Raw genomic sequence first — 27,605 nt, 5'->3', positions numbered from 1 at the left:
AATGAACAAATATGCATTTTGATAAGGGGTATTGTAAAGTTTTAATGTAAATCAGTCTGTATATGAGAACAATATGGAAGAACAAACAACTGTATAATACAGGCTTTAAATGAACAAATATACAACTTAAAACTGTTTATCAAATTAGTGGCAGAGTGGAGTGCTTGAACATTATAACAATGGTACGATGCCACATGACTTTCTGTTTCATGTAACATCGTCTGCATTACTACCAAATAGTGAGAAATAGACTTGAGTGTAGTACCACCTCATCATGTGTACATATAAGATGCTGTAATAACTAGATAACTAGATAATCAACGAAAACGAATCATTGCTCAAATACAAGTGTCACCTACCAAGCACGTGCTTCATCCACGTGACCTTGAATTCAAGCTCTTCGTGATTGTTACGATGCATATCACATTAACGAAGCGTGTTAGGCTTAGCGACAATTGGGCATTTTTCACATATGGCAGTTGGCAGGTGGATTCATTTAACTTGGCAGGGATTGACATGCATAACAGCTTGGAGAAATCATTACAGAGGGCTGTGTTTGATAAGGCAAATACAGCACTACAAAAGCAGTTCAGATTTCAAGGGAATCCTCCATAACAAAATAATTGTATAATTAAATAAATTGTTACCTTCATGATTCAAACCGATTAATTAAGACAGCATACTGAACGGTAAAACACTGTAAACTTTGTAATAACTTCAGAGAAAAATGGAATAAACACTTTTGTCAACTGGTTTACCCATGTAGCCACTTCTGGTATATAAAAAAAAATTCTTGATGATCAAAGTGATAAACGGTGTTAATATTTTGTTGCTACGGAAAGGAATGTTCATAAAAAAAAAAAACCAAAGTGTTCTTGACAAAGTGATCTGCAAGGGAGATAGTTCTGGTTTACCTTCATCTACTTCTACCAGACTTTCACAAGTGAAGGATGACCTCCCTTGAAAATTATCTTTATTACTGATCCACAATTGTTCCAAGTAACTTGTGACCACTCGCCACTCCTTTGATGCCTAAAGATGTAAACAAAATGGGTCTGATAGTGAAACGTTTAACAAATATATGAGTTGTGTCAATGTTTGGAGCTAAAGTCATTTCATTTAGAATGCTGCTGAACGGTTTACAATGTTTCGAAAGAAATGCATTTAAATTGTGTTATAATTCAAAGATACCTACAATCCTATATTACGACATCATAAATACATTGTTATCTCATGGTATTAAAACCATCGTATTCATGATCAAATAATCGAGAATATATGTTGTGACAGCTTGAAGGCAGCATGAATCTGTATTATTGTAACAAAAAACGATATTTCTTCATTACGTTTAACAAATCAAGTATAAGAATGCAGTAAGAGTATTTTTATTTGAAGACCAGAGGACAGTAACAAATTTGGTCTGGTTAAATTATGCTCCCATTATAGAATCTATTAGAGTACCCCATGCACATGCCTAGGCATTGCATCAAGTTCCATTAGCAATTTTCGTCAATTACAGATATGTATCAGCAATTTTCGTCACGTATATATATGTATCAGTGCCAAACAACGTTATTCTACTCCTATGGTGTTTCTTCTGAAACTGTCAGATATAAACAACTAAAGTATGTTTTTACTAACATAATCCTGTCATAATAAGAAGTTTTGGTTTGGCATCCATTGCTGCATTATGGCAAAGCAACACATATAGTTTATTTAGCGCTAATTGGAGTAATGTGCCTTGCCAAATTACACAACATGGTAGAATGAGTAAAGGGGTAAAAACATACTTTGCAACAAATAGAACCGTCGCTACACCATACGAAACTATCACAAGTTGAAGTAAATTCTATAGAAAGATTGCCCATGTCTTACATATGAATGGTTCTCAGATACACGCCTACCATGCAGATTGCGTTAAAAGTTGGGTTTCAGATTAGCTCGTTTAAATCACTTCTTTTCGATTATCACTTTCTGTCAATATGTGTAAAGATCTAGTATATGTTGCAGTCTTTGTAATGCATCTAATTGAAAAGAAGATATTTCTGTATTTTAAAAGTTTTCAAACATTGTCCAACCTGTGAGTCTTTGAAGAAGTTATACAAGAGCACGTCATCAAACTCCAACCCTTTGGCCTCACAGATTGTCAGAATCAGTCCATGTCTAAGCTCTTCTGGTATTGATTCTCGAGCTGCTTCATCCACCACCAAGATGGCCTGGTGAGCTCCGAAGTCAATATGTGAGGTCTTCCGACGATTTCCACGAAGAAGCACTGCAAGATCGCTAAAGCTGCACGACTCGAGTAAAACTGGATGAGGACCATTGAAAAGACCTTGATCTTTTTTGAGTCGGTCAAAAGACTCTGGGAAAAATTCAACAAGCAGGTCCAGGACACTTGATGCAAGGGAGAGAATTCCAGCATGGGAACGATAGTTGTGTGTTAGCTGGTAAACACGCTTTGGGATTTCGATAGTTCCGTTTCTTCCCATGGCTTGCATAGACTGTTGTACATGGAAGAAAATGGATTGTAGGTCACTGAATCGGAATGATATTCCCTTCATGATGCTTTGTGCCGTATCTCCAGACAAGAACATCTGGTTCGGATTCTGACAGATTCGAATCAAAAGGCAAAGTTCAGCCTGTGCAAAATCTTGAGTCTCATCTACAAAGATCTGATGAATAACCCAAGGAACCATCTGAATGTTTCTAATACGCTTGTAGATATCATAAACAAGATCTGTCTCATCAAAGAGGCTGTTTTGTTTCTTAAAGTGATCGTAGCGAATGAAGTACTCGTAAATTTTGTCTCTTTCCCCTGAAAAATTTGGGGCTCGTTTCCGACCGATCTCTATGTACTCTTCCTTGCTAAGGTATCCACGGGGCTTTGAAAGGGCCTCGAATGATCCCTTGATGAAAGACATGATCTCGGTCCAAACCAGGGAAGGGTGATATCTATCCTTCAATTGCTTCTTAGTCCGTGGCCACACCTCATCTACAAATACTTCGTAAGTCACTTCACGCCTAGGATCCAATTTTATCTGAAAGCAACAACGTCGGTTTTAGTGCAAATAATTAATTCATTTCAAAACAATAACCACTTTGTTGGTGTTGGTCCTGATAATATAAATACCGTTAACGTTTGTTTTATAACAAGAAAGTTTACAAGTTCGCGCAATCTGTATTATGCATTTCATATGATTCAGATGTTGGCATAGTGTATCATTTGGAAACCCTCCATAAGTCGGAGAAAACCACTGATGTGCAACTGGCGGCTCACTATGCAGACATATACCATAATCCTGGGTTTGAGTCTCAACAAAGTTTACTATTGAGCAAGGCATATAACGTTCATGATTGCAGTCACTGATAATTACGGTTCAAAGAGATGTCAACAAAAAACTGTATTAGTGACGAGTTGAAACGAAATTGAATTCATATATATGTAATAAGGACAAGGATGTAAGAATCGAATGGCTGACGGTACAAACATCACTAAAGTCTGAACGTTTGGTCACACTGGCATAGTTCGTTATGGTTAAGTTATTCTCCAATACATAAACCCAAAATGACATTATGTATGAGTGTAGTCCAATACATAAACCCAAAATGACATTATGTATGAATGTAGTCCAATACATAAATACATAAACCCAAAATGACATTATGTATGAGTGTAGTCCAATACATAAACCCAAAATGACATTATGTATGAGTGTAGTCAATATATTTGCATTGAAGAAGTGACGACATGAATAACATAAAATGCACAAGTCACTCCTGGGTGAAAAGTAAATTACGAGATTTGTGTTCAGCAGATTTCAGTCATAATTTCTGAAATACATCTACATAACATTTTTCATGGGTGAATGTACAACAAGCTTCATATCCACTGAAGGGATAATAAAAGAATGAATGAATAAACACAGACATAATATAAAACTAAAACAAATGATTGGGAAAAATGCTTTATCGCATAGAACATATCACATATTAGTATGGAGATAAAAAAAATCTTTTTCTTATGATTTTTCTGGAAACTTCATAATTTCATTTTTACTTTTTCTAGTATTTACCAAATTTTCCTGCATCTTTTAAACTATGTAATTTGAAAATAGTTTCCAGCAGAACCTTTGGTATTTAACTATATGATTACGGTATATGTCATTTATCCAATCACTGAATGGTAATATCATATTCACGTTATTATGATCAATATAGATTCCCTTTTATAGACCTACATAATAAAAAAACTAGCTCACAATAACGTTTTTCACGAGAGTGTGATTTCAGGTGTAAGGTAAATATGGCCTCATGCCATATTTTATAATGTCTATAATATGTTTATAATGTCTGCGTCTGAAGTGACCAGAGTGTCTAATGCCCGGAATGTCCGGAGTGTCTAATGTCCGGATGCTCTACTGTTCGGAGTGTTCCGAGTGTTTCGAAGTATTCCGACTGTTCGGAGTCTTTAGCAGCTGTGAAGCTGAGTTGTAGCAGCCGGGGAGCTGAAACAGTGTACTGATGACGGATTGTATCTCCATGCATGTAATTTGTTAGCAGGTGGGCTAATTTAGGATTTTGTAAAACCCAGTGTATCTTTTGGGACTGTAAAGATAAGTTGTATATATGTCCCTCTGTGTTTGTCACCATAATTTCGCTACCTGAGTGAATGCATTTTACTACAAGAGTAAAGTTTTACATCGTTCACTACCTGAGTAAACTATATCCATCGTTTCATTTTCTAATGGTTGTGAACCATTCATCGCTTGTCTTTATATTTGCTAAATTAATTTATTTGTATTTTTCATCATTAAATCTGTGTGATTTTATGTTAATTAAATCCAAAATTTGGATTATATACATACGCACATTTTCAAATTTATTTGCTCATTCAAGTCATCCATTATTAAACATTTTATTTATATCATCGTCAATAGTGTTCTGTTGTGAATCCGAAAATCCCACCCGGTTATCTTGTTACACTATAGTTATGCAAATTCTTTTTAAACAGCTAATATTCTCGCTTGACCTAATTGAACTTAATCGTTATAATAATTAACTATTAGGTACATGACCTTCGTTGCTAATATGTATGCAATCTACAAATTTAGCATAGCATGTCTTAATAAACAGTCCTTCCATGCTTGATCAATACTCGGATTGTAGTTCTGGAGAAAGAAAAATAATACTCATCTTATAGTCATCTCAGTTTTTCTTCGAATGTAATGAAAACAAATGTTGATGGATACACGCTGAGCAAAAACGCAAGGCTACAATAGTACCCGATTTTAAACAAGCTAAGCTTTTTGTGCAAATTTATCTGGCTGTAAAATTAAAGCTACCCGTTCTGACGTTAACTTTGCAGGTCTGTAACATACCTGATGAATTCCAGCAACAAAGATCGCTTGATCTACATCATCTATATCATCGTCTCTGTCATCGTATGAGTCCTCTTCCTCTGCATCTGACTCGTCATCCAAAAGTGGCAAGATGCTCATGGGACCATCAGTTTCCGACCACCCTTGTATGTCTCCCTGCACACAACAGTAAGGCAAGTGTAGCTGTAAGAGCTTGCAAGTAGAGTTTAATCTGAGTTCCAAATATCCAGTCCACAAAATATCCAGAATGAAACAAACTAGAGATTAAAATTCTCATTTGCTTCAAATTTCATTCTTGACGTGATTAAGACTTTGTATCGAAAACGCTATCCCCACATGCATGGTCATGAAATCATATGAGTCAATATCATTATAGCCGTATTAGACAATGTCCATATATCACTATAATCATATTTGAAAAGTGTCCATGTCTCATTGTATTTGACTGTATCCAAAAAATGGGTCTCATTATTCTGATATATTGGGCTGATAACGTTACATCCTTTCTTCCTCCCTTTCCTTTCCCAACACTAAATGTACATCCACTAAGTCAACGACAACACATGAATATCAGGTTTATTCCTATGAAAATTATCCTTCCACTATTCAATAGGATTTAAATCAGTAGCTATAGTTTATTTCAAGTCCGGACATTTTTATTATTCTATGAGAGCCTGAATTTTCACCCTGTGCTTTTGGTATTATTTAAATACGATCGACTGTAATTTGTGTGGTCCAAAACATGTCAATACGTGTAAAATGATTTCGACAAACTTGACCATGTCAAGCAGAAAAGAATGCACATCTAGCTAGTAGCGTTGTAAGAGGACCTGGTAACATACATGTAAGATAGAGATGCGTGTATAGATGACATGAGGCATTATGAATGGATTGGGTGAACAATGAGATAATGATTCAAGTCATTTATTCAATGTTACCTTCAAACTACCATCCTCCTTTCTTTCAAAAAAATACGGGGCACCGATTGATGCATCAAGCATTAGCAGTAGCTGTCGAGAGTTGAGAAATAATGGGTACAAGATCTCATCCACATCCTGAAGCCTGCTTGGTAGATTTTCTGCTTCGTGTTCTACATGGTCGGGGAAAATGTCACATGCATGACGAAGCTCAAGAAAGTTCTTCTGTACCTCTCTACAGAGAACAGCATTTTTGGTGATGAAGATCTGATGAAGGTGGTCATAACGTGAACCATCATTCTCCTCTACTTGAACACCAGCAGCTCCTGAACAGCGAAACGAGAGCATGTTTTGAGGTTTATGTTGAATATTACTATGAATACAGTAATACATCTTTAGACAGTGTACTATTAATATACTTCATAACATTTTCAGGAGCATGAACGTTTTATAATTGTCTGTTATTCTACATGCATACAATTGTATTAATCCACACAGCATGCTAATAGTACAATATGCGTAATGCACATGAATTGACAGTAACTTAACTTGGGTCCACATACTATTATGCTTAATGTTAATGATGTAATGCAGTCCAATCATTATTAATCCACTTAGATTTTGTCCCTTTGTCCTTGCGGTTTAGTTGAGTGTTTGGTTACTGTACTAATGCTTGGATCATTGATAAACGTAAGCCCTTCTCCCCGCTAAAACTGAAATGGCGAAGGTAATGAAAGGGGGCGGTTTGGAAAAATAGTCTACAGACATCAAAAAAGTTATTATTATTATTATTATTATATATATATATATATATATATATATATATATATATATATATATATATATATATATATATATATATATATCAATCGTTAAAGTATGCCACCTATTTTGGTATTCTTTGCGTGTAAATTGAAATGTGATTCTTCTTCTTATTGTTGAATGAAAGTTATTATTAAAGTGAATGAAGACTGTGTCTAACTCGCAACCTCATCCACTTCCTTATGTTGCCGTAGGTGTTTATGGAACCCATGGCTCAGGAGTTATCAAGTTTCCAGTATATACATGTATACATCATCAACAACCTTCTCTATTATGTTTACATTTAGACATTGTGTCTCTAGAAAGACGTCCATACACTTAGCAAACAACATGATCCACTGGCAGTGGAACCGTTAAACCGAACGTTTTAATTTATCCAAAAGGTAATACTAATTCTACGATAAAAATATTGCCAATAAATAGACAGCAAAAAATATGCTAGAGTAGAAAATCTGCTCAACAGAAGACTAACACAAATCTAATGATGCTAATGTACTATTAAATTTATTTAATATTATTCCATTTGAATCAAGATGTACAAACTCACAACTGCTCACGAGGCGTATTATTAAAATATGAGCATTTTGTCTGCTCAGGAAACATGGTACTTTATTTTACTGCGTCAGTCAAATCAAATGAGCATATTTCAACCGGAACATCCTTGTCTCTTTCCTATAATAAATTGCACATATTTCAACCGGAACGTCCTTGTCCCTTTCCTATAATCAATTGCACATATTTCAACCAAAACATCCTTGTCTCTCTCCTATAACCAATTGCACATATTTCAAGCGGAACATCCTTGTCTCTTTCCTATAACCAATTGCACATATTTCAACCGGAACATCTTTGTATCTTTCCTAAAATTTTGATTTCTAAGGGGACTGGGAGGTAATCAATTATACTTATAAACTGGTAAATTGGTTGTCAGATAACTATCCCGCAAGACATATGAATAGTAGAAACTTAAATTGAAGGATTCGTGCTGAAAATAAAGTTCAGTAAGGTTCCAGCAATGAAGTGCCATTTATTTAACCGTTATTCCTTTATGTTGTTGAGAAACAAAATGCAGAAATTAGTATTTAAACAATGATGAACAAATAGTTACCTTGTTATTAGCGATGATATGTGTTCCAGTCATGGTGACATCAAAAATGTTATTATTATTATTATTATTATTATTATTATTATTATTATTAACCATTGTTTTGAGGGAAAGTTAAAATAGCTATCATTTGCATTCAAAATGTCTACGTAGTATGCAACAGAAAAAGCCAAGGCTGTTGCAAAAAACATTGTGTCGTGAAATGCATAAATAGGTCATGGTTACCTTGGTGAGATGCATAAATAGATCATGGATACCTTGGTGAAATGCATAAATAGATCATGGTTACCTTGATAAGTCTCATCATCCATGCTGGATTGCGAACCGCCATCATCTTTTACATCTGTAACATGTGAGAATTATTGCTAAATCAGGCATTAAATTTCCATTGTTGCATGACTCCTTTGAAAAATTTGTTTTTATTGGATGACTTTTGATATTTTGTTATATTATAATGTTACAACATTACTGTGGTTTTTATGTCATTGCCTCTTTTGAAATTAATTTGTATCCAACCTGGCACTGCCAATGTTTTTAAACAAGATCAGTGTTTTGCGTTAAATCATGCAATAAAAACAAATTAAGGACATTTTGCTAGGTAAATATAAAACGTAATGAATATTGAAATATAGCGTATTGAATTCCACTTTGCTTGAGCCAATGTGAATAATTCATATTCACCTCAACATAATCATCCAAACCTACTGTGAAACAATATATGTATATGTATAATCGTAAGAGTCTTACTGTGCAAAACCTGATGATTTTCGGGTGTGGTATTCCTTGAGAAAGAAACACAGATAATGGTATACAAGCGATATGTTAGCATGACTAAAATTGAAACAAATTATGCTGAACAATATTTTTACATGCAGTGATGCAAAATTCAGGAATAGATTCATATCAGTTTTGCTAATGCCGAGTCTGAAACTATAGCCAGTTTTTCTTTAGAAAATGTCGTTTTTGGTGGTGTGGACCGTGGTAATGAATTTGTTTTGACAGAGTCAATTTGATGTGGAGCGTGGTAATGAATTTGTTTTGACAGAGTCAATTTGATGTGGAGCGTGGTAATGAATTTGTTTTGACAGAGTCAATTTGATGTGGAGCGTGGTAATGAATTTGTTTTGACAGAGTCAATTTGATATTAATGGTTTATTGATTAGTTTACTCAAATGTTGATGATAGTCAAGGCTTTTCAAGCCAACTGGACAGTTCAGAACGTTGTTGTTGCTGTTATAGGGTTTAACGCCATTTTTCAGCACAAGATAGGCTATACATGGTGACGAGTATTTATGGTGGAGGAAGAACCGGGAAAATCCCAGAAAGAACCACCGACCCACGAGAAGCTACCGGCAAGCTTTCTCACATATCCACATTTGCCGAGCCCGAGACTCGAACACACGCAGACAGAGGTGAGATGGCAGTGATCCGTGACGGAGAGCGCTTTAGACAACTCGGCCACTCGGGGCCCCAGTTCAGAACGTCATTGCTCGTAACGTGTGTTCATTGTCTTGAGGTAGGGGTACTCATTCCACAGACAGATGAACCTTTCCGTTTTTTTTTTTTTTGATCTGATATAGCTGATTTAGCGTCAATGTCTTTTGCAGTATTTAGTTACAGACTCAAACGTTTAAGCAGAAGAGTAATAATAAAGTTAGTACAAAAAACCCAAAACCCAGACAATATTAATTGAAGTTGAAGACACTGTTAAATTTATGTTTTTGGATAGGTGTTTGTGTCTCCATCCGTGAATTACTGAAACAAGCAAAACTCATGGAGATTCAAGAATTCATTTACTAGCATCATGACTAATGGCCACTGCACCGAAATATGGAACAATTTACCTTTCACGCACTTTCACGTTTAGAAATCATACGAACTCATATTTTTCAAATATATAGTTTTATGCATGTGTATAATTTTATAAACGTTTATTGCAGAAATGGATACCCCAAACGGTGATATTTTTGCTTTAGAAATTGAATATGGAATGAAAATCCTGAAACAAAATGAACAATGTCGTTGACTTTCCAATAAGGGTTATTGTGTTATTAGCACCCGATTCTCGTGTGGGTAAAGCTAATACGCATTTTACGAACTTTGACAAATTCCATGGAATTCGATGTTTTTCCATCTTATATGAAAACAATTCTCCATATTTCATATGCTTAAATATTTGTGGTAACATTAATATTTCAAACAAAAGAAAATCGCAACTCACATGAATTTAAACATTTGTAAAATATACTACTTTTCTTATCTGTACTTTGCACTGAACATTTCTAAATCTGAAAATATTAAATTGTCATATCTATGATTGTGTAGAGCTTTTAATGGTTTCTAAAATAATTTACATCTTAGATAATGTCTTGAGAATTTATCATGTAATGTAAGCTTGTCCAATGTCACAGCATTCTCTCATAATATAACTGGATTGTCTTTATGAGTGGGCTTCGTTATAGCATTACCTTAATCCTAATATTAATGACATCTGACATAACTAACTTATTGCAGATAATTATTTTTGAGAAATCATCCAAGTATAAGCTCACTGTATCACGATTTTTATATATGACAGTTAAACTTTCTAAAGATTTCAGCAGCTTAGTATGGATATTATTCCTGTAACCATCGATGTTACAAATCAGACAGTGCTAAAATAGGATGAAATCAAGATATTTCGTTGATCAAATGAGATCGTACATTCTCAAGAGAAATGCACACAAACCTGATCCTGTCCCTTCAATAATATTCGTCACATCCTCTTCGCCTTCCACTTCCTCGTGGTGAATGTAATCAATAGTACGAGGTAGGAGTGGAGCACCAGCTTCCTTAGCTTTTGTCCAGTACGACAGGAATTCTGACCACATACGATAAACGCAACAAGTTGTCTTTCCTAGTAAAAGAGATAAGCCATATATATATATATATATATATATATATATATATATATATATATATATATATATATATATATATATATATGTACATTGGTTAACATAATCAGGAATTTGTTCACGGGTCATGAATAACCAGCTACAGCTACCGAATTATGGTTTAATGATGTTGTAATCAACAAGAGCCATCAGCAACCACGTCTGCCAGAATATTCAACCAAAACATGCAAATGAAGCTATTATAAAATACAACAAAACTATTAATGCATGAAGTACATGTTAAAAGGGCCTAATTTTGATACGCATCATACTTAACAAGATATATTCACAAACAAATTAGAATGAATATGAAAACAACACTGTACTAGAAAGAGATTGAGTGCAAACGTTAAGCAAGGTGTCATAGACCAACATATGCATCACCAAGGCTAACAACAAATGCTCATTACACAATAGTCGCAAGGCATAAAACTACATTATGTTTACATGATCTCTCATTAAGCAACACTTCTTTCTCGTATCCTTGAATTCAAACCTTACTCCAGATTACCTATCATCAATGTCTGTGATTATCAGTCTTGGTATTTTACTGAGCCTTTGCAGATACGCTTATAGTTGAGACTCACGTGAACCTGGTCATTGCAGTCGTATAACATTGCCTTCAGAGCATTGCTGCCCGATTTGGTTGCCAATCAAAGTCACTTCATGTTGGGCTGCTTCAGTGGAAGTGCACAATTGAGGTCATTTGGTACCATAGCGTATGTCCGTATTACCGTATGTCCAAAGCCTATATTAAGCGCAGTGTTATGTTTGAGCTGAATATGAGGTAGTCAAACAAAATGTATCTGCATGTGATTAAAACTAAATTGCATTTGAACCAATGCCATAGTTAGCTGTAGTGTACATAAACTATATTTCAATCAATACTATAGCTCTCTATAGTGTAAATTCTACTAACCTGTACCACTGCGACCTAGTAGCAGCAATGGAGCCTTGGAACCAACTGTGATGATAGCATGTTCCAAGTCAGTGACACGGAAAGGAAAGTCAACTTTTATGTCAATATTCTGAAGAATGTGGCTGACGAGTGCAGAATTGAAGGAGTATAACTTCAGGATGTTAAATTCTCTCTCATTTGGACTTGCTGGTGGGACATATTGTTGCAGATGTTTCTGTTGCAGCTCAGATAAATTGTTGAAGGCAGCTTCCACTTCTGCTTCAGCAAAGAGCATAGGGATTCTTCTTTCTGTACTGGTTTGGGTCTGAAAGGATGGAATACCCCGGAGTTTTTTCTGAATAATACAAGACTTTCCACGGTTGTGAGACCTGATGATTCTTTCTGCAGATTTCTGAACAGACCTGTAAAATATGTATGGTGTTGTACCTAAAGACAATAATTCCATCAGTAACATGAAAACATTTTGAGCTATCCACAATACAGAGAATTGTATGGAATAGGGAATGAGATTTATGTACTCTCCAAAGAGCTGAACCATAACAGCCTGTGATAACTGGTCTGTACAGAATCCCGACCCATTAACCACCTCGTTACTAAGGCAGACACACCTTTGCTATGGGAAGTAACCTCCATGAGACAAATCGAACGCCAGTCACAGGCCCATTGGCTAATTTCTGGCTGAAAGAATATAAATGAAGCAGCCAAAGTCGGCAACCACTGTGCATTGTTCAGCATAGTAGTTTGCTCCAATTGCCTCAGCACAAAGTAACCTACCCGTGAGCCAGTAAACGTCAAGCCCACTATGTTGCCAATATTTTATATTTGTGTACCTCTCTCTGAACTTTTATTTACCTTTAAAAATTTTAACATTCCTACTTTTGGTCATTTATTATTTCATGTTCAAATTTAGAAGGCTTTGTTGTCCTGGTGATTTCTTCATTTTATTTACAATTTTGATAAATTTACCTTTTAATCGGTACCATGTAGTTATTGTTGTGCCTGCATGCTCTGAAACCCATACATACATACATACATACATACATACATACATATATACATACATACATACATACATGCATGCATGCATGCATGCATGCATACATACATACATACATACAGACAGACAGACAGACAGACAGACAGACACATATACATACATACATACAAACATACAAACACACATACAAGCATATCTGATTGAAACTTGGTTCTATCATCATAGATAAAATGTTAAGTAATAAGTTTTTCCAAACATTTGCTAAGGCAGTCACGCCAGTGCCTTTGGGAGCCACCCCGATAATATTTTTATATATCTCATCCGATGAAACGCTCCACCCAGGTTTGATCAAAGCTGGTTCACTATTCCTTGTTATTGCTGCCAGGCTTACATCCAAAATACAAAGTGTGGTAACGTATATCCTAATGATTATTCCTACCACGGGACCAACAGTTTTGAGAAGATGGAAATACAATGTTATACATGGAGAAAGCAAGTAGAATGCAGGCTCATGCCAATACGATTATGGATCCCTATGAAAATATGAGGTAAAAGCTATTCGCACCATTGCATTTAATTCTACAGACTAGCATGCATCTCTGTGCGTCACAAAAGCTTCACATATACCTGTACGGCTTGTCTTGATCAAGTAGGATATCCCAGACACGGATAATTTCTGAATAGATTCTTCCACCGATGACTGAATGACGAGCTCCACCCTCTTCCCCAGCCAGACGTAGCTCCGCTGTCTCACTGCAGCGTGTGGAGAAAGCAATTGCAAGTTCCCACAGTACTCTCCCACCTAAAATGGACATACAATTAAAATCAATGAATAGTTTCTAAGGGGAATGCAAATAGATGGTACCGTGGAGAAAATATAGTTTGGGTTTGCCTTGGATTCTTGTATTCGGGTACAGAATTAACCAAACTATTGATAGAGAGGGAGAATATTACTATTATTGGGTTCTACCAAACGTATCTGTTGAGGCCATACTAATCGCAACTAGTTAATGGCATGATACCTTTCCACACTTTGGCCTCATGAAGCTGCAGGTTGGGTGGCACCTCCTTAACCTTCTTGCACAATTGCGTTTGCCAGTCCCCCTTAGCCAGCATGTATATTGTTTGCACGATCCTGGTCTTTATGTCCTGTGGTATTTGTTTATTTCTCAATTTTTTCCATACATCAGCTGTACATTCTACCTCCCAAGCCAAACCATTAAACACCTAGAAAAAGCGTAAATAAACGTGTTAATAATATGTGTTGAACGTTAGGCTTTCGTGTAAATGTTAACGAGGTATTATATGAGTAAGATCCAGGTAAACAATGAACCAATAGTAGAAACTCACAAAAGTACCATATAGACGCATATGACACCTTAATTACACTAAAACACATCTGGCCATAATATTTTATGTGTTCGTTCTTTCAGTTGGTATAAAGAACTAATGCAAAACAAGACGCCTAAAAGATGCAATATAGAACAACTGGCACACGTAACAATTGACCATTGTCTTCGGACGATACATATAGTATTGTAAAAACAAAACCAATTCATAATATCTCTTGACCTGTATTTTTGGTCGAAGTTACTTACATTTACTCACCGTTACGGATTAATGTCATATCACCTCTGTGTGCGTGAGTGAGTCTCGGGCTCGGCCAATGTGGGTACGTGAGAAAGCTTGCCAGTAGCTTCTTGTAGGTCGTTGGTTCTTTCCGGGGTTTTCCGATGTTTTAACTCTACCATTTTTACTGGTCGCCATGTATAGCCTAACCTGTGCTGAAAAATGGCACGTTAAACCCTACAATAACAATAATTACAACAACAAGATACATTCACAAAGCCGTAACGAAAATTCTATCCAAAGAAAAATGCATCAATAAACATAACCACTTGTTCACAATCAGAGTCTTCCAAGGGCTTTAAAAGTTACGTTTAATGTGAGGAAACAATGTTTGAAAAATATCGACGCAACAAGCAAATGGTGATGTAGAGGATGGATGATAGCCGGATAACTTACACTGGACAAACATGGACACAGTACAGTCCAACCCACTGCACTTCAAATATTGATTCATGTATCATAATGTAAAATGCATAACATATAAATCATTTTGTTATGGCTACATATATAAAGTTTATTACTATTACTGAATTTAAATACAAACTATGCAAAGGTAAGCAGGAATAATGTACCAGCCTTGTGAACCTTTCGCTACTAGTAGCTTTAAATTATGGGCTAGGGACATGACTACTGTTGATTTGGGTAATGTTCCATTAAAATATATGTGGATGTTTATTTGACAGCCTGGATAAGGAAACAGGCCATTATCTTGCATGTGTTCCATGATAATACGTAAGATACTATGACATCAGAAAAAAGATTAATTTCTTTAAAATATCTTCATTGATTCAAAATGAATATCTGTAAATAGATAGAGGCCACTGATTATATTTATTTTGTCATGACCTTAACCTTGAAGCAGGAGAAATGGACATGGTTTATGGCACTGTGTATTCATAATATAAATCTGGTGAAACATTCATTAAAGTAACGTTGCAGGAAAGGATAGAATTTAGTCCTATATTTGCCTTGATGTGACTTGGCCTTAGAACAACGAGAATGGGCGTGATTTACAACATACCATTTATAGATCTTTGATTATTGGCTATATATATATGGCCATGTTTAATGATCATCTCTCCGATCATTGCAGAGGTATGGATCAAACAAGAAAATATTAATGGCTGGAAGTAAATACGACCAATCATGCCCAGTCCAATTTAAGATGGTCCTATAAAATATTCACATTCATGCAATAACTTTAAATATGATAATAACAGAAAGCACATCAACAGAAATCTTTGACTAATATTTTCTTCTGAAGTGACCACTTGCAGGATCATCACTGAGAGTCATAATACAATGTTCAGGTAATCGTCTAACACACATCTTATAAACATTACTAGTACCTGAGCATCAATAGGGATCTCTTCTAGCTCAACCTTTTCCTCATTTTCAGCCTTCTCCTTTTCCTCTGCTTCCATGCCACCTATATCTTGAGCATCATGAGTCTCTGATTCTTGATTTGCTGCATGTCCACCCTCTTGCCTCACACCCTGTTCTTCCTTTATTTTCTTGAAAGGAAGTTCAACCTCCTGTTTTGTTTCCTCCGACAGAGTTCCTGTAGATACACTTGCTTCTTTAAGCTGAAGATTGCTCTGTTCTGAATAAATCAAAGACTGTGTTGTCTCACCTGGTTCTTGCCTTGTTCCGTAAGTAGGAAGGTTGTTGACTGATAAACTAAAGGCAGACATCTTGCTCTCTTCCTGCAGCCTTATCTTTTCTTCAATTTTATTTCTTAGAGCTTCCCTCTGTGTGCAATGTTTTACCGCTTCTGTATCGTTTTTTGCTACCTCATGTACTATCTGCTTTTCATTCTGGGATGCCTGTGCATTTGCAGCTAGTCGAAGGAACTGTTTCCTTCGATCGTGTTTCTTAACAATGTAGTCTATTGGAAATTTTCCGTCTGAATTACGAACACTAGAGTTCAGTTTGCGGGCACATAACATTTCTACAACTTTCCGCGCAGTATTACTGTATTTACACTTTGCGAGAACATGGAATAAGCAGTCTCCATTGGCATCAACTTGAGATGGGTCAAGACACGCAAACTCTTTCGGCTCTGAGTCAAATTGTCTCAACAATGTCTCAAATAGTGTGAGATTTCCTGAAAAAGTATCACAGTTAAACAGGATTCGATACATCAAACATGATTGAAAACAAGCGTTTGGCAATTGGATGACAACCTACATTGATATTTATGAACTGAAACAATTATTCATAAGTGAGTATGACCTTGTCCTTTAAATATGGATGGTCTTTATATGCAGCTGACTACTGTAGTAGGTGCCGTGAATTTGTAATGATCGTATGCTTTTGTGGTTTGTTTATATGAACGATTTTCAGCCTTTAAAGACAAAACAAAATTCAGTCACAAACACGAATTCATGCAGCCACGGAATGTTTGTCAAATCCAAGAACATCGACGCCCATACAAATAAATGAGTTTTCCGTCAGTATCTGTGTATGTTATATTATCAGATAGTTGGTACCAAAGACCACATTTAATTAAGTAACAAGAAGATGGAGTCATCTGCATCCCTCATCACACCAAACATTATGAAGAGACTGATGGATTTGCCCAAGATATGAAAATGTCATAAGAAAAGTTTGATTTTTAAACAATATAGGGAAGATGGAAACACTATGTGCATTTGTTCTGTTTGGGTATTTATTTAATTGATAATTTAGCTTCTGGTAAAGTGATATGCAACAATAAATATAAGAATTTGACTGCATTTTCTGCGTATCAGTTTCAAGTACATATTCCAAAAGGCACACTGTATATCACTTTGAATCTGATAAAAAGCAAAGTTGAAAAGCATCGCTCTTAACAATTATGAGTATTTAATACGGAAGCAATAACTCGTACCAATACCTTTTTAAGCAGAATAAGAGACATTTGGAGTATTATGCCATAAATAATGTTATGAGAGATAGCTGAAAAGTTCAGAAGGACAGAAGCATAAAAACATTGAATAACTAGAACTACTGACTGCAAAAGGCTCATGTAGACCGTTGATAGTATATGTGTATAAGGTTGCATAGGGATATATTTTAGCATTTTGTTCAGTTTTGCGATGAAGACAAAAGAACAAATGATGAATGCATGGATCAATAAATGTTTGGCGCAAACTATATTTCTTTTAATAATACTTACTTAGAGACCTGGTATCTTGCAAATCTAGCTATTCCAAGATGATGAAGATGTCAACAAGATTTTTTTAACCTTTTTAAGTAAATGCTTACTGGGAATTTACGTGCATAGTTAGAAGTTAGACTATAGTAGATTCACCTTATATAGTAGCACTGGTGCCAGATCATATCAATCAAGAATTACTCCTGAGGAAGAAGTGCATGATTTTCTAGTGATGAAACTATAGTGAAAGCTAGGGTGGGTGTGACCATAGTTAGTTATGCTAAATAATATCGAAGAAACAGTTTAGTTCAAACTTGATTATTCTTCAAATATATTATTCGATCATAACGTATTAGGAGAAATGAGATGAGGCTCAGGTGCGTTGCATCTACTTATCAAAGAGTTAACCTTATATTAGGCCTCCTAACATGAAGGACCTATGAGTTTATTGTGCAATTTGTGCACGGAACCGTTTAGAGAAGCACAATTTGACAATACCACAACTATATAGCGGACGAATAGTGTATATCACTTTTATAAAGATCCACCGTGCTTTTATAAGACTGGGCCTTGTCAGATAAGAGGTAATTGATGCAACAACTTGAGAGCCTCAAATCTAACAGCTGTTCAATGAGACAGAGAAAAGGTGTGCATAAAAGGTATGCTAGTGGCAACTGTCCTAACCTCGTAAACCGATATGCATAATAAATTTATCCGGTTGTTGGCTTTCTCATTGTATGTTGTGCCTATTATCCATCACAGTCATCACAACAGGATCCGCTTTGTTCTTAAGTGCAAGGAACAAGTAAGATCTTCCTGTTTTAATCAGTTTAATTTGCTTCGGATACTACTTCAAATGGAAAAATGGGCCAAGGTCTTCAGCGTGAATACTCCCAAGTATAAACGACTTCCTTAAGAGGTAGAGAAAATATGACCAAATACAATTAAGAGCTAGAGAAAGTATGACCAAATACAATTAAGAGGTGGAGAAAGTATTACCAAATATAATTAAGAGGTTGAGAAAGTATGACCAAATAGAATTAAGAGGTAGAGAAAGTATGACCAAATACAATTAAGAGGTAGAGATAGTATGACTAAATATAATTAGGAGCTAGAGAAAGTATGACCAAATACAATTAAGAGGTTGAGAAAGTATGACCAAATACAATTAAGGGGTAGAGAAAGTATTACCAATCAATTAAGAGGTACACAAAGTAGGACCAAATACAAAATACGTTACCTTGAACCATTTTTGATAATGATACCATCACATATGCAATTGGAGTTAATGTTCTTTGTTACTCGATAACAAAACAATTGGAACATTTCCAATGGACTGTGCTACACGAAAGGTTTTTAATTAATTGGCCATGATTAATATTTTGCATATATTTACTATATCTACATATATAGCTTTATTCACAATTTAATACGTTTTGTAAAAATCAGATATACAATAATAATCATCTATAAAGATTTACCAAATATCAATTATCAAATGTTTCTATTCCAGCTGTGATCATGGCATGCTTTCACACATGAATTAACAGCCAGGCAAGGTTAACTTAATAACATGTAATCCAAATTTTACAACGATGAATTCTGCTAATGGTGCCTTGTTATTTCCATCGCAAACATTTGCATCAGCAAATATTGCTAATAGACAAAATCAATGAAAGACTAAAATAAAATAATACGTTAGTTCAATTTTTTATGTTGACGTTCTTATCTTCACGTATAATTGTTAAAATTTAAACCAATTAAGAATGAACTGGAAGTCCTAGCATGCAATTAATGCAGTTATTACATTATTGGAATGTGTGTAATGTAAATATTCAAAAGTATTTGATCTCAGAGGCAACTAATGTTCATTGTAAAATTGAAAGTGTCACTGACAAGTGTCCGTAAACTCAAACCATTGCAAAGACTGGCGTATAAAATACTGACCAGGGAGGACAGATTTAGAAGAACTAATTTTCAACCCCAAATATAATGGACTTGTTTATAGCACCTAATATAGAAAATGAGAAATGGTAAAACTAACCTTTGTCTTTTTCGAGCCCAATCATAAGAGCAGCATGTATAGGTGTATCTCCTGCAGCTAAGGTGAGAGTAGATGGACTAGCACCTCTCTTCAAAATCTCTGCAACGACCTTGAAATGACCTTTGCTTAGGGCTGCTTGAACAAGTGCTGCTCCATCTGCATCAGCAAGAATACTATTCTTAGCTACTATTGAATAGATAAACAATATAATGCACACCAACACAAGTTATTGTTGATCATATATGGGAATCATATGAAAGAGTCATACGCATAATTCAACATCGTTTGTGCAAAATGACACCAATATCGTTCTAATACAGTGGTGAGAAACTATAACACTCCCTCAATATATCATTTTCCATCATTTAACCTGTATGGATCAACGCAAATTATATTATATTATATGCCGAGAATTAAAATCATGCAGAGAGGTAGCTATGAGATAAAATAAGTTTTTCTCGTAAATGCCGCTCCGAGTGATTTTAATTTTCAGCTATCAAGAATCAAATATAATTTAGTTTCACTCTGGTTGGTACCTTTTATATGTTCTGTAACAAACTTAGAGATCCACTTCAGAACAAATTTTGGTGTTTAATAGCCTTACTTACCGTCAAAGTCACTTGTATAACTCTCGTGCACAACGAGACATAAATGACACACGTTTATCAATACCACATTGTTTTCCATCTGGAGATGGTTGTCTCTTAAGTTAAGATGTCAAATTGATATGATGGATCACAAATGAATCATACTTATAATATAATATTTCTCAAATGGCATACAATCGCTCTTGTAATTATTTTGTAACCATAGTAATGCACAAACATTGCACTAACAAATCAAGATTCTTCAATTTATCTAACGATTTCTATATACATTACTGAATATTTTACTCTGTCGAAAAAAGGAGTAGGTACTAATTCATACTAAAAGATACAATTCTAATTTCTGTGACCATTTCAACAATTTGAAACTGCTGAGGTAATGAATCACCCCCAAACCCCGAATTGAGGAGGATCGACTGTCACATTCTGAAGTATGACACTACACCATCAACTATATAATTGTCTTGATGATGGATATCCTAGAAATGTTCAACTAGCGCCAGAAATAATTTCATGTAAGAGCATATAAAAATTCAATCATGCACACAAATATCTGAATGGTGTGAGCTCATCCAATCGAAATCAAGGAGGCAGAAAATCGACCTATACTCATACCGCTTTTCCGTCGTGTTTTCACCTTCCGTTATGTCACATGGTATGGCTCTGGACCATCGACCGTATTACTAAAATTTAAAGAATCGTTTAATTGTAGCCTGCACCCACCCCAACCCCCGAGACCCACATACACGAATTCATCCCATTTTAGAATATTATCCTGTCCTGCTATGAAGTACATGCGGCGGCTTGTGATTACCAACCCAAAGTGCTGTTTTACAGTCAGTGATATAAACAGGTTAAGCTCGCTATACTTCAATTCGATTTATGCATTTTCCTTGCAGCGCCATTTATAATAAAGTAATAGCATTCAATTAGCACCACTGTGCTCGTTCTCAGGCCATCACTGACATTATGTAAAAGCAGATATGCGTCTGAGTCTATGCCATACATTTGAACTATGATTTAACGCCACAGACACAGGTATTCTAGAACAGTATGTGAAAGCGGAGATGTGCACATAAAAATAAAGGTAAAATAACATAAATCCAGATCTGCGAAAACATTAAATTAAGTGGCGGGCGATCTGGGTCTACCCTGTTGAATGTTGGGTGCATTCTGTTTTCCCAGACATACCATCCCTGCCAAGCGATGCCCCGCTGTTCAACAATAAAATAACTATCTGCAGCTTTTCATCTTCTGCTGTCCCGAAAGACGTGTCTTCTACCACCTCAACCATGTCAATGGAAGATGCAAATGTTTTCATTTTGTCTGAGCCATTTTTGTTGCGGTACTTTCGGACAGCGGCGTCCACTTGACTCCATTTCTTCCCCTTCATAAGCCCTTTGATCACTCGCTCGTACATGAACTCTGGCATAGCAATAAGGCTATGAGGAATTTCTGCATAAAAAAGTAGATGAGTAGTTACTGCATAGTAATTTATGATTTATAACAATGTGTTATAATGCCCATGGAATAAATTTAATAAATATTTGTAGTTAACGATATACTAGAACTGTAAAATGGGCCTGAAAGCAAAACAAATTACAGAGTGTGATAGATGGCTGTTTGGCTTTAACACTGATTTCAATACATTATGTAATATAGCATAACCAAAGTAATTGGAGATAAGTTCTTTTCTAATGGCACGCCAAAGAAGCTAGGCCAGGCTACTCTGGGTTGGTATCGAGACCATGACCCATTAATTACGAGTCCGACACTATACAAACCTGGCAAGGTTTTGGAGAATTAGACATAAAGATGGACGGATTAAAAAACAAAGGCTATGCCCTGGTGAAGCAGAAAAAGTCGTCTTAATGTTTTTAACAAAAAGATTCAACATCTCAAAGCAGATAAATCCTGGTGACATAGGTGCTGATGTGTATGCACTTTGAGGTGACTTTTGGGAAGGACTTCAATATGGAATGTAAATTAGTTGCAAAGTGAAACAGTGAACAGTGAAGTGCGAAGTTTTATGCTAAGCTGTGTTATGTACGCCTTCTTATGGTGAAAGCGGCAGGTCGTGTAAATATGTCCAAACTATGACGACTATATCTGCATTATCCATGTCACTATCTGTTAATTATTTATCCAAAAATAGTTAGATTTCAATTTATTAATAAGTGTGGACCCTTGAGCACAGGGTAATATGTTCGATGAACAGGATACCCCTCCACTAAAAAGATGATTCTTCGTCTTGAGTTTTCATACTGTTTGAAGAAAATATAAATGCCATCTACAATTTATTTTGGCGCACATCTGTTGCATGATCAAGTGTTATTAAGAAAAACAAATATCATCTTCCATATTTTGGAGGTAAAGATCACCAAAATCATCAAATATAATCAGTCTTCTCAAATTGTAAATGATGAAGCAATTGAATTAAACAAACTTATGTGTTGGTTTTCACGGCACTTTAAAACATCATTGCCTGTGTCATGCCGACAAAATATAAAACAACATATTTTTCTAAAGAAACATCAATGCAGCAAACCGCAGTTGGCCTAAATTGCTGATTTTGGAAATCATATATGTATGTAATGGAGAACCATGGCGGACTTGTGGGATGTAAGACCGACACCACTACGGTGAAACCTTATTACCATTCGTTTGGAAGGAGAAGCGCAAACAATATTTTAAGATGACTGACAGGTGTCGATCTTGAACATCAACTTGACTTCATTTTCCTTTATGGATAGCAAGACACTATAGAAGATTTCTAGTGAAAACTATGATTTTCCATCTAGTAGGAGAAGAGAATAAAAAAATGTTCAAGATGGCAGACTGGAACGCTCATAAAAATTAAATTACACAGAACCCCGTGTCACCTCGACTTTCCGTTCAAGAAAAGAAACTGTACCAAGGTCTTCAAAATAGCTGACATGGTGGCCATACTTGATGTCAGAAAAAGTTTAAGTGAAACTTTATGTTAATATGACCACGTTATGAAAGAAAAATGAAACTATTTTCCAGATATCAACTGAGGTAGCCATATTTGAAGTCCAAGTGAAATCATTTCCTTTCCGGACGAACTACACTTTGGAATGTGGAAATGTTTATGGCAATACTTCGTGTAGTTTGATCAGAGGAGTGATGCTAAACTTATTTTAGGACATCTAAAAGGCCATTATTGGTAATGACCAATAGAGGCAGAACTCATAAAAGCCGAAAGATTTGTCAATATGAACTTCTTCATACGATGATTGTAAGATGTACCAAATAGCACTGAAATCAAGAAATATGTAAATTTGGGCATTGTCTCCCTCTACAGTTAAAGGAGAGGAACATATGTGGAAAAATCGAGTACCGATCTTGATACACGTGTCCCTACAATGAGACACACAATTGGAAAGACTGAATGGTATACTATAACTCTTTTTCAACGGTCTTAAAACATGAAAATATAGAACCATATTCTCTTTAATTAGTATAATGTGTTTTCAAATTTACGGAATGACATTACAAAACATTACCAGGTCGCATTTTCACTGACCTTTCACTAACGTGTCCAGCATTGAATGTCTGAACTTTGCTGTCACGATAAATGCATTTGAAAAGAAGGATCTCTAACAACACATCCAGTACAGACCCATTCTTCGAAAGTATAACAATGAATTGTCAGTCGACAAGCAGATGAATATCGATAGAATGTGCAACTACAAATTTAAATAATCATGTCACCAACCGGGAAGCTGTCAGAAAAACCAAGTTCAGAAAATCCGAAATTATTTACAATTATCAACGCAAAGTCAAAAATAAAATTCGCAATAACTTGCAAGAACCTTAATCAGCAACACTGTAATACCTTTACGTTCAGATTGGAGAAATTCACAGATGATCGTCACAGATACCAAACTCGAGGATATATGATACTGATTGTATCAAGCAAAGATTTAAACTGGATAAGCATTCAGTATATGGGTAGAAATCTGGCAATGGAAATGGGAATCGTTTTGAAAGAATTTCATCCAGTTTTTCATATGTTATATAGAAAAAAGAAAGCATTGATGTGGACTGATTCGAAAGGAAATAGTTAAATTCTAAATATTAAAATAATCAGTGAGCGAATATAATTGATGAAGAAATTTTAACTTGCAATCTAAAATTGATTGCAAGACATGTAAAGGTGCAAAACAAGACAAAGTATTTTGTCGTGTGGTTTGGCATAATCAAACTTTGCTCTTACCAGGGGCGAGTGTTTCTCCTAACTTGTCAACGATGATACTGATAACTCTATCTACAGCGCCCCTATGCCCAGGAGTTGCATGTTCAAACTCAAGTACTCTGACCAGCTTATGGTACCCATCATTCAAATCTCCAAGGCTAAAGTCCAGTTCACTATCTTCGATGAGCTTTTCACATCTATTACAATTATAGGGAAATTGTACTTCTCCTCGACCAGTCACGTGACCCTTACCGTTCTTTAGAGAACGGTGTAACCTTTGCTGAACTGGTTTTTTGCCACTGTTGGCTTTTACCTGAGCCTGTGCTTTGGCATTAACCTGTACTTGTGTAATTGTTTTATCCTGGGACTGCATTTCAGACATCCTTTTTTGTTGAATCTCTTCAAAATGGTTTTCAGCCATGTTTGTTACATTTATCCGGCTGACGTTCGACAGCGTAGGATCTTTATCATTCCGTTCATGCGGCGTAGCAACATTATCTATAAAGGTATAAATAATAAAACACTGATTCAATAACGTTTATTATCATCATATACATATTATGCTGATCAAGTTCCAAAATGACTTCACTGCTAAACCATCAACATCTCATCTTCTGCTTATATTGGTAATGTCACCAAAAGTATAAAATGATAGAATCTGACATTCATAGTTGTGATCGGGCATTGGAGGAGAACTGCGGAAAAGGGAAACAATGATCAGTAACCTTGACCTTGAACATGCAAAGTTGGAATGTGATACAAGAGATACCATCAAAATGAGAAACAAAGGTATGTTTTGGTTATTCCTTGTACATTAAACAACTTATAGTGACGATATGTATACCGAATTTCATACAGTGCCTTTAAATAGCTCATAACAGAGGAGACCAGATTACGAAATACTGACACGTCACCTTGACCCTGAAGGTAAAATCCCAAAATATGGCATGTAACAAACATTGAAGTGAGTGACAACATGTTTTGTGTCTTAGCGTCAAAGTACATTTCATATCTTAATCTCAAACTGGTTATAAGTTTTGAGGCAGAGAAGAAATTGTATTGTAAAGCTAAAATATTGTCCAATAACCTTAACCTTGAAGAAAAACAATATCGTGGTATGAGGTGAGCGAGTCTCCTGTAAAAACTCAATGATATTTAATATCATTTCTTAATCTGAAACTCCTTTAGATTTATAAGGAATAAGGAAACAAAATTTAGAAAATTAATAGAAGATATTAACAAGTATACATGAGTTTGAATATCAGATCTATAGTGAGGTATGTTACACAATTGATAATGACAATAAAAATGCTTGCCAAATTGAATCAAGTGATCTCAGTCTGCTACAAAGTAATGGAGCAGCATATAATGTTTTTATCGAAGGCATAAAATATTAACCTGTGATCTTGACCTTGAAGACAGGACTTCTAAATTTGGCAAAATGACATCAATCACCTTCTAATGATAGTCAATAGCAATACCAATTATCGTTCCTTTATCTCAGAGATGATTCGAAATAGAAGTGTGATAAAATGGTCCCACCCCTCGTTTCACCAACGAGAGCAATTCAAAGAAACTTGACCAACCTGAAGGAACTCGAAATATCACTGTTCATTAAAATGTATATTCAAATTGAAAACGTCATTCCACTGTCATACATATATGAATGCTACTATAAATGCCGCCTTTTGAGAACCCTTCTCGTATTTTTATTCTCATCTATACCTTGTTCTTCATCTTGGTAAGATAAAGTCTTTATACCATTCTTTAAATATTACGTCTGTACTGATGTACTTTTCTCCCTAATGTCCAAACATAAAACTTCTTTTTAAAATGTATATAGTTAGTGTTTAAAAATGTTATAATTTATTCAAAATAATGTAGAACGTTGACAGAAAGAAAGTTCTTCACCTCAAGTCAAGTGTAATATTCACCGGAATGCGCTTAAGACGAACTATGTGTTATTCCAAATTTTGATTGTTACACATCATATCCCCTTCGTTTAATATGTTCTTGTTTTACGTCACGAGTAAGGAGGACTTATACAATTTATTTTATTGATTAAATTGTGTCGCAAATGATTTTTTAGACCTGTGTACACCACTACTAGTGGTCTGGATATTTTAAAACTCCAACCTTGATTTTGAACTTCGATGTTTTCACTCTGAGCCAACAAATCTTGATGTTATACAAAATAGCCTCGTGCGATTGACTGCCACAAAATCTCCAGCTCAAACTAAAAGCGCAAGCGTTTAATGATATTCAGGTTTGATATCAAACACGCTACTGAATGAACTCTACACACTGGATTTTTCAAATAACAAAATATAAAAAAATATATTTTGTTCTTGAGCTTTAGCACTAATTTCAACAGATTCGCAAGAGTTGGTAAATATATCTGCTAAATACCTGTTCTAAGCGCTACATCAATCCCGAATGATGTCTTCAGTCGAATATCGAGCCCATCGCTGGAAGCCCCATTCTTTAGCATGTGAATAGCAAGCGTTCTTCTCCAGTCATTCATCACAGAGTTGGACACATTGATAAGGAGATTTGCTACACTGATGTGCTCAAAGGTGCATGCCTCTGCAGCCCCATCCAACACACTGCGAGGCCCACTGAAATACATATAGGGAAAATGAAATACACTGGCTTTTCCATCTCTGTTTGCATAGTTAGTACTGAGTTCCAGCCTAATTGTGCTGCAACATATGTATAGTATCAGCGGTGAAATTAGTTGAGGAAGTCAACGGTTACACTGTACCTGACTATAGTTACAACTGTTATACCCAACTGCACTCATTAATGCTAGGTATCACAGGTATAATTATGTATACCAACTAGTATGCTACTCCACTGCTGGTAAAATAAAATGTCCTGACCTCTGGGACAATT

The 27,605-nt window shown here is 35.5% G+C and overlaps 1 protein-coding gene across 2 annotated transcripts in view; it reads right to left on the bottom strand.

Moving 5' to 3' along the window:
- LOC149786980 (TPR and ankyrin repeat-containing protein 1-like) overlaps positions 1–27,605 on the bottom strand; it is a 65,438-nt gene that overhangs the window by 19,489 nt on the left and 18,344 nt on the right. Inside the window, exons 6-19 of one of the 2 annotated variants that reach the window (XM_089977527.1) lie at positions 27,120–27,328; positions 24,732–25,208; positions 21,683–21,946; positions 19,887–20,042; positions 16,053–16,810; positions 14,097–14,301; positions 13,702–13,876; positions 12,078–12,478; positions 10,951–11,118; positions 8,512–8,565; positions 6,317–6,621; positions 5,379–5,570; positions 2,079–3,038; positions 915–1,032 (exon numbers count right to left, since the gene is read on the bottom strand). In XM_089977527.1, coding sequence (XP_089833653.1) covers positions 915–1,032; positions 2,079–3,038; positions 5,379–5,570; positions 6,317–6,621; positions 8,512–8,565; positions 10,951–11,118; positions 12,078–12,478; positions 13,702–13,876; positions 14,097–14,301; positions 16,053–16,810; positions 19,887–20,042; positions 21,683–21,946; positions 24,732–25,208; positions 27,120–27,328 — 4,442 coding nt within the window. The remainder of the gene's footprint in view (positions 1–914; positions 1,033–2,078; positions 3,039–5,378; positions 5,571–6,316; positions 6,622–8,511; positions 8,566–10,950; positions 11,119–12,077; positions 12,479–13,701; positions 13,877–14,096; positions 14,302–16,052; positions 16,811–19,886; positions 20,043–21,682; positions 21,947–24,731; positions 25,209–27,119; positions 27,329–27,605) is intronic. The other variant, XM_089977529.1, reaches the window with a different exon arrangement.

This window comes from Sinohyriopsis cumingii, chromosome 12 (assembly GCF_028554795.1).
Source record: "Sinohyriopsis cumingii isolate HCF-2022 chromosome 12, ASM2855479v2, whole genome shotgun sequence".
Lineage (NCBI taxonomy): Eukaryota > Metazoa > Mollusca > Bivalvia > Unionida > Unionidae > Sinohyriopsis > Sinohyriopsis cumingii.
This window is presented reverse-complemented; position numbering and strand designations above follow the sequence as displayed.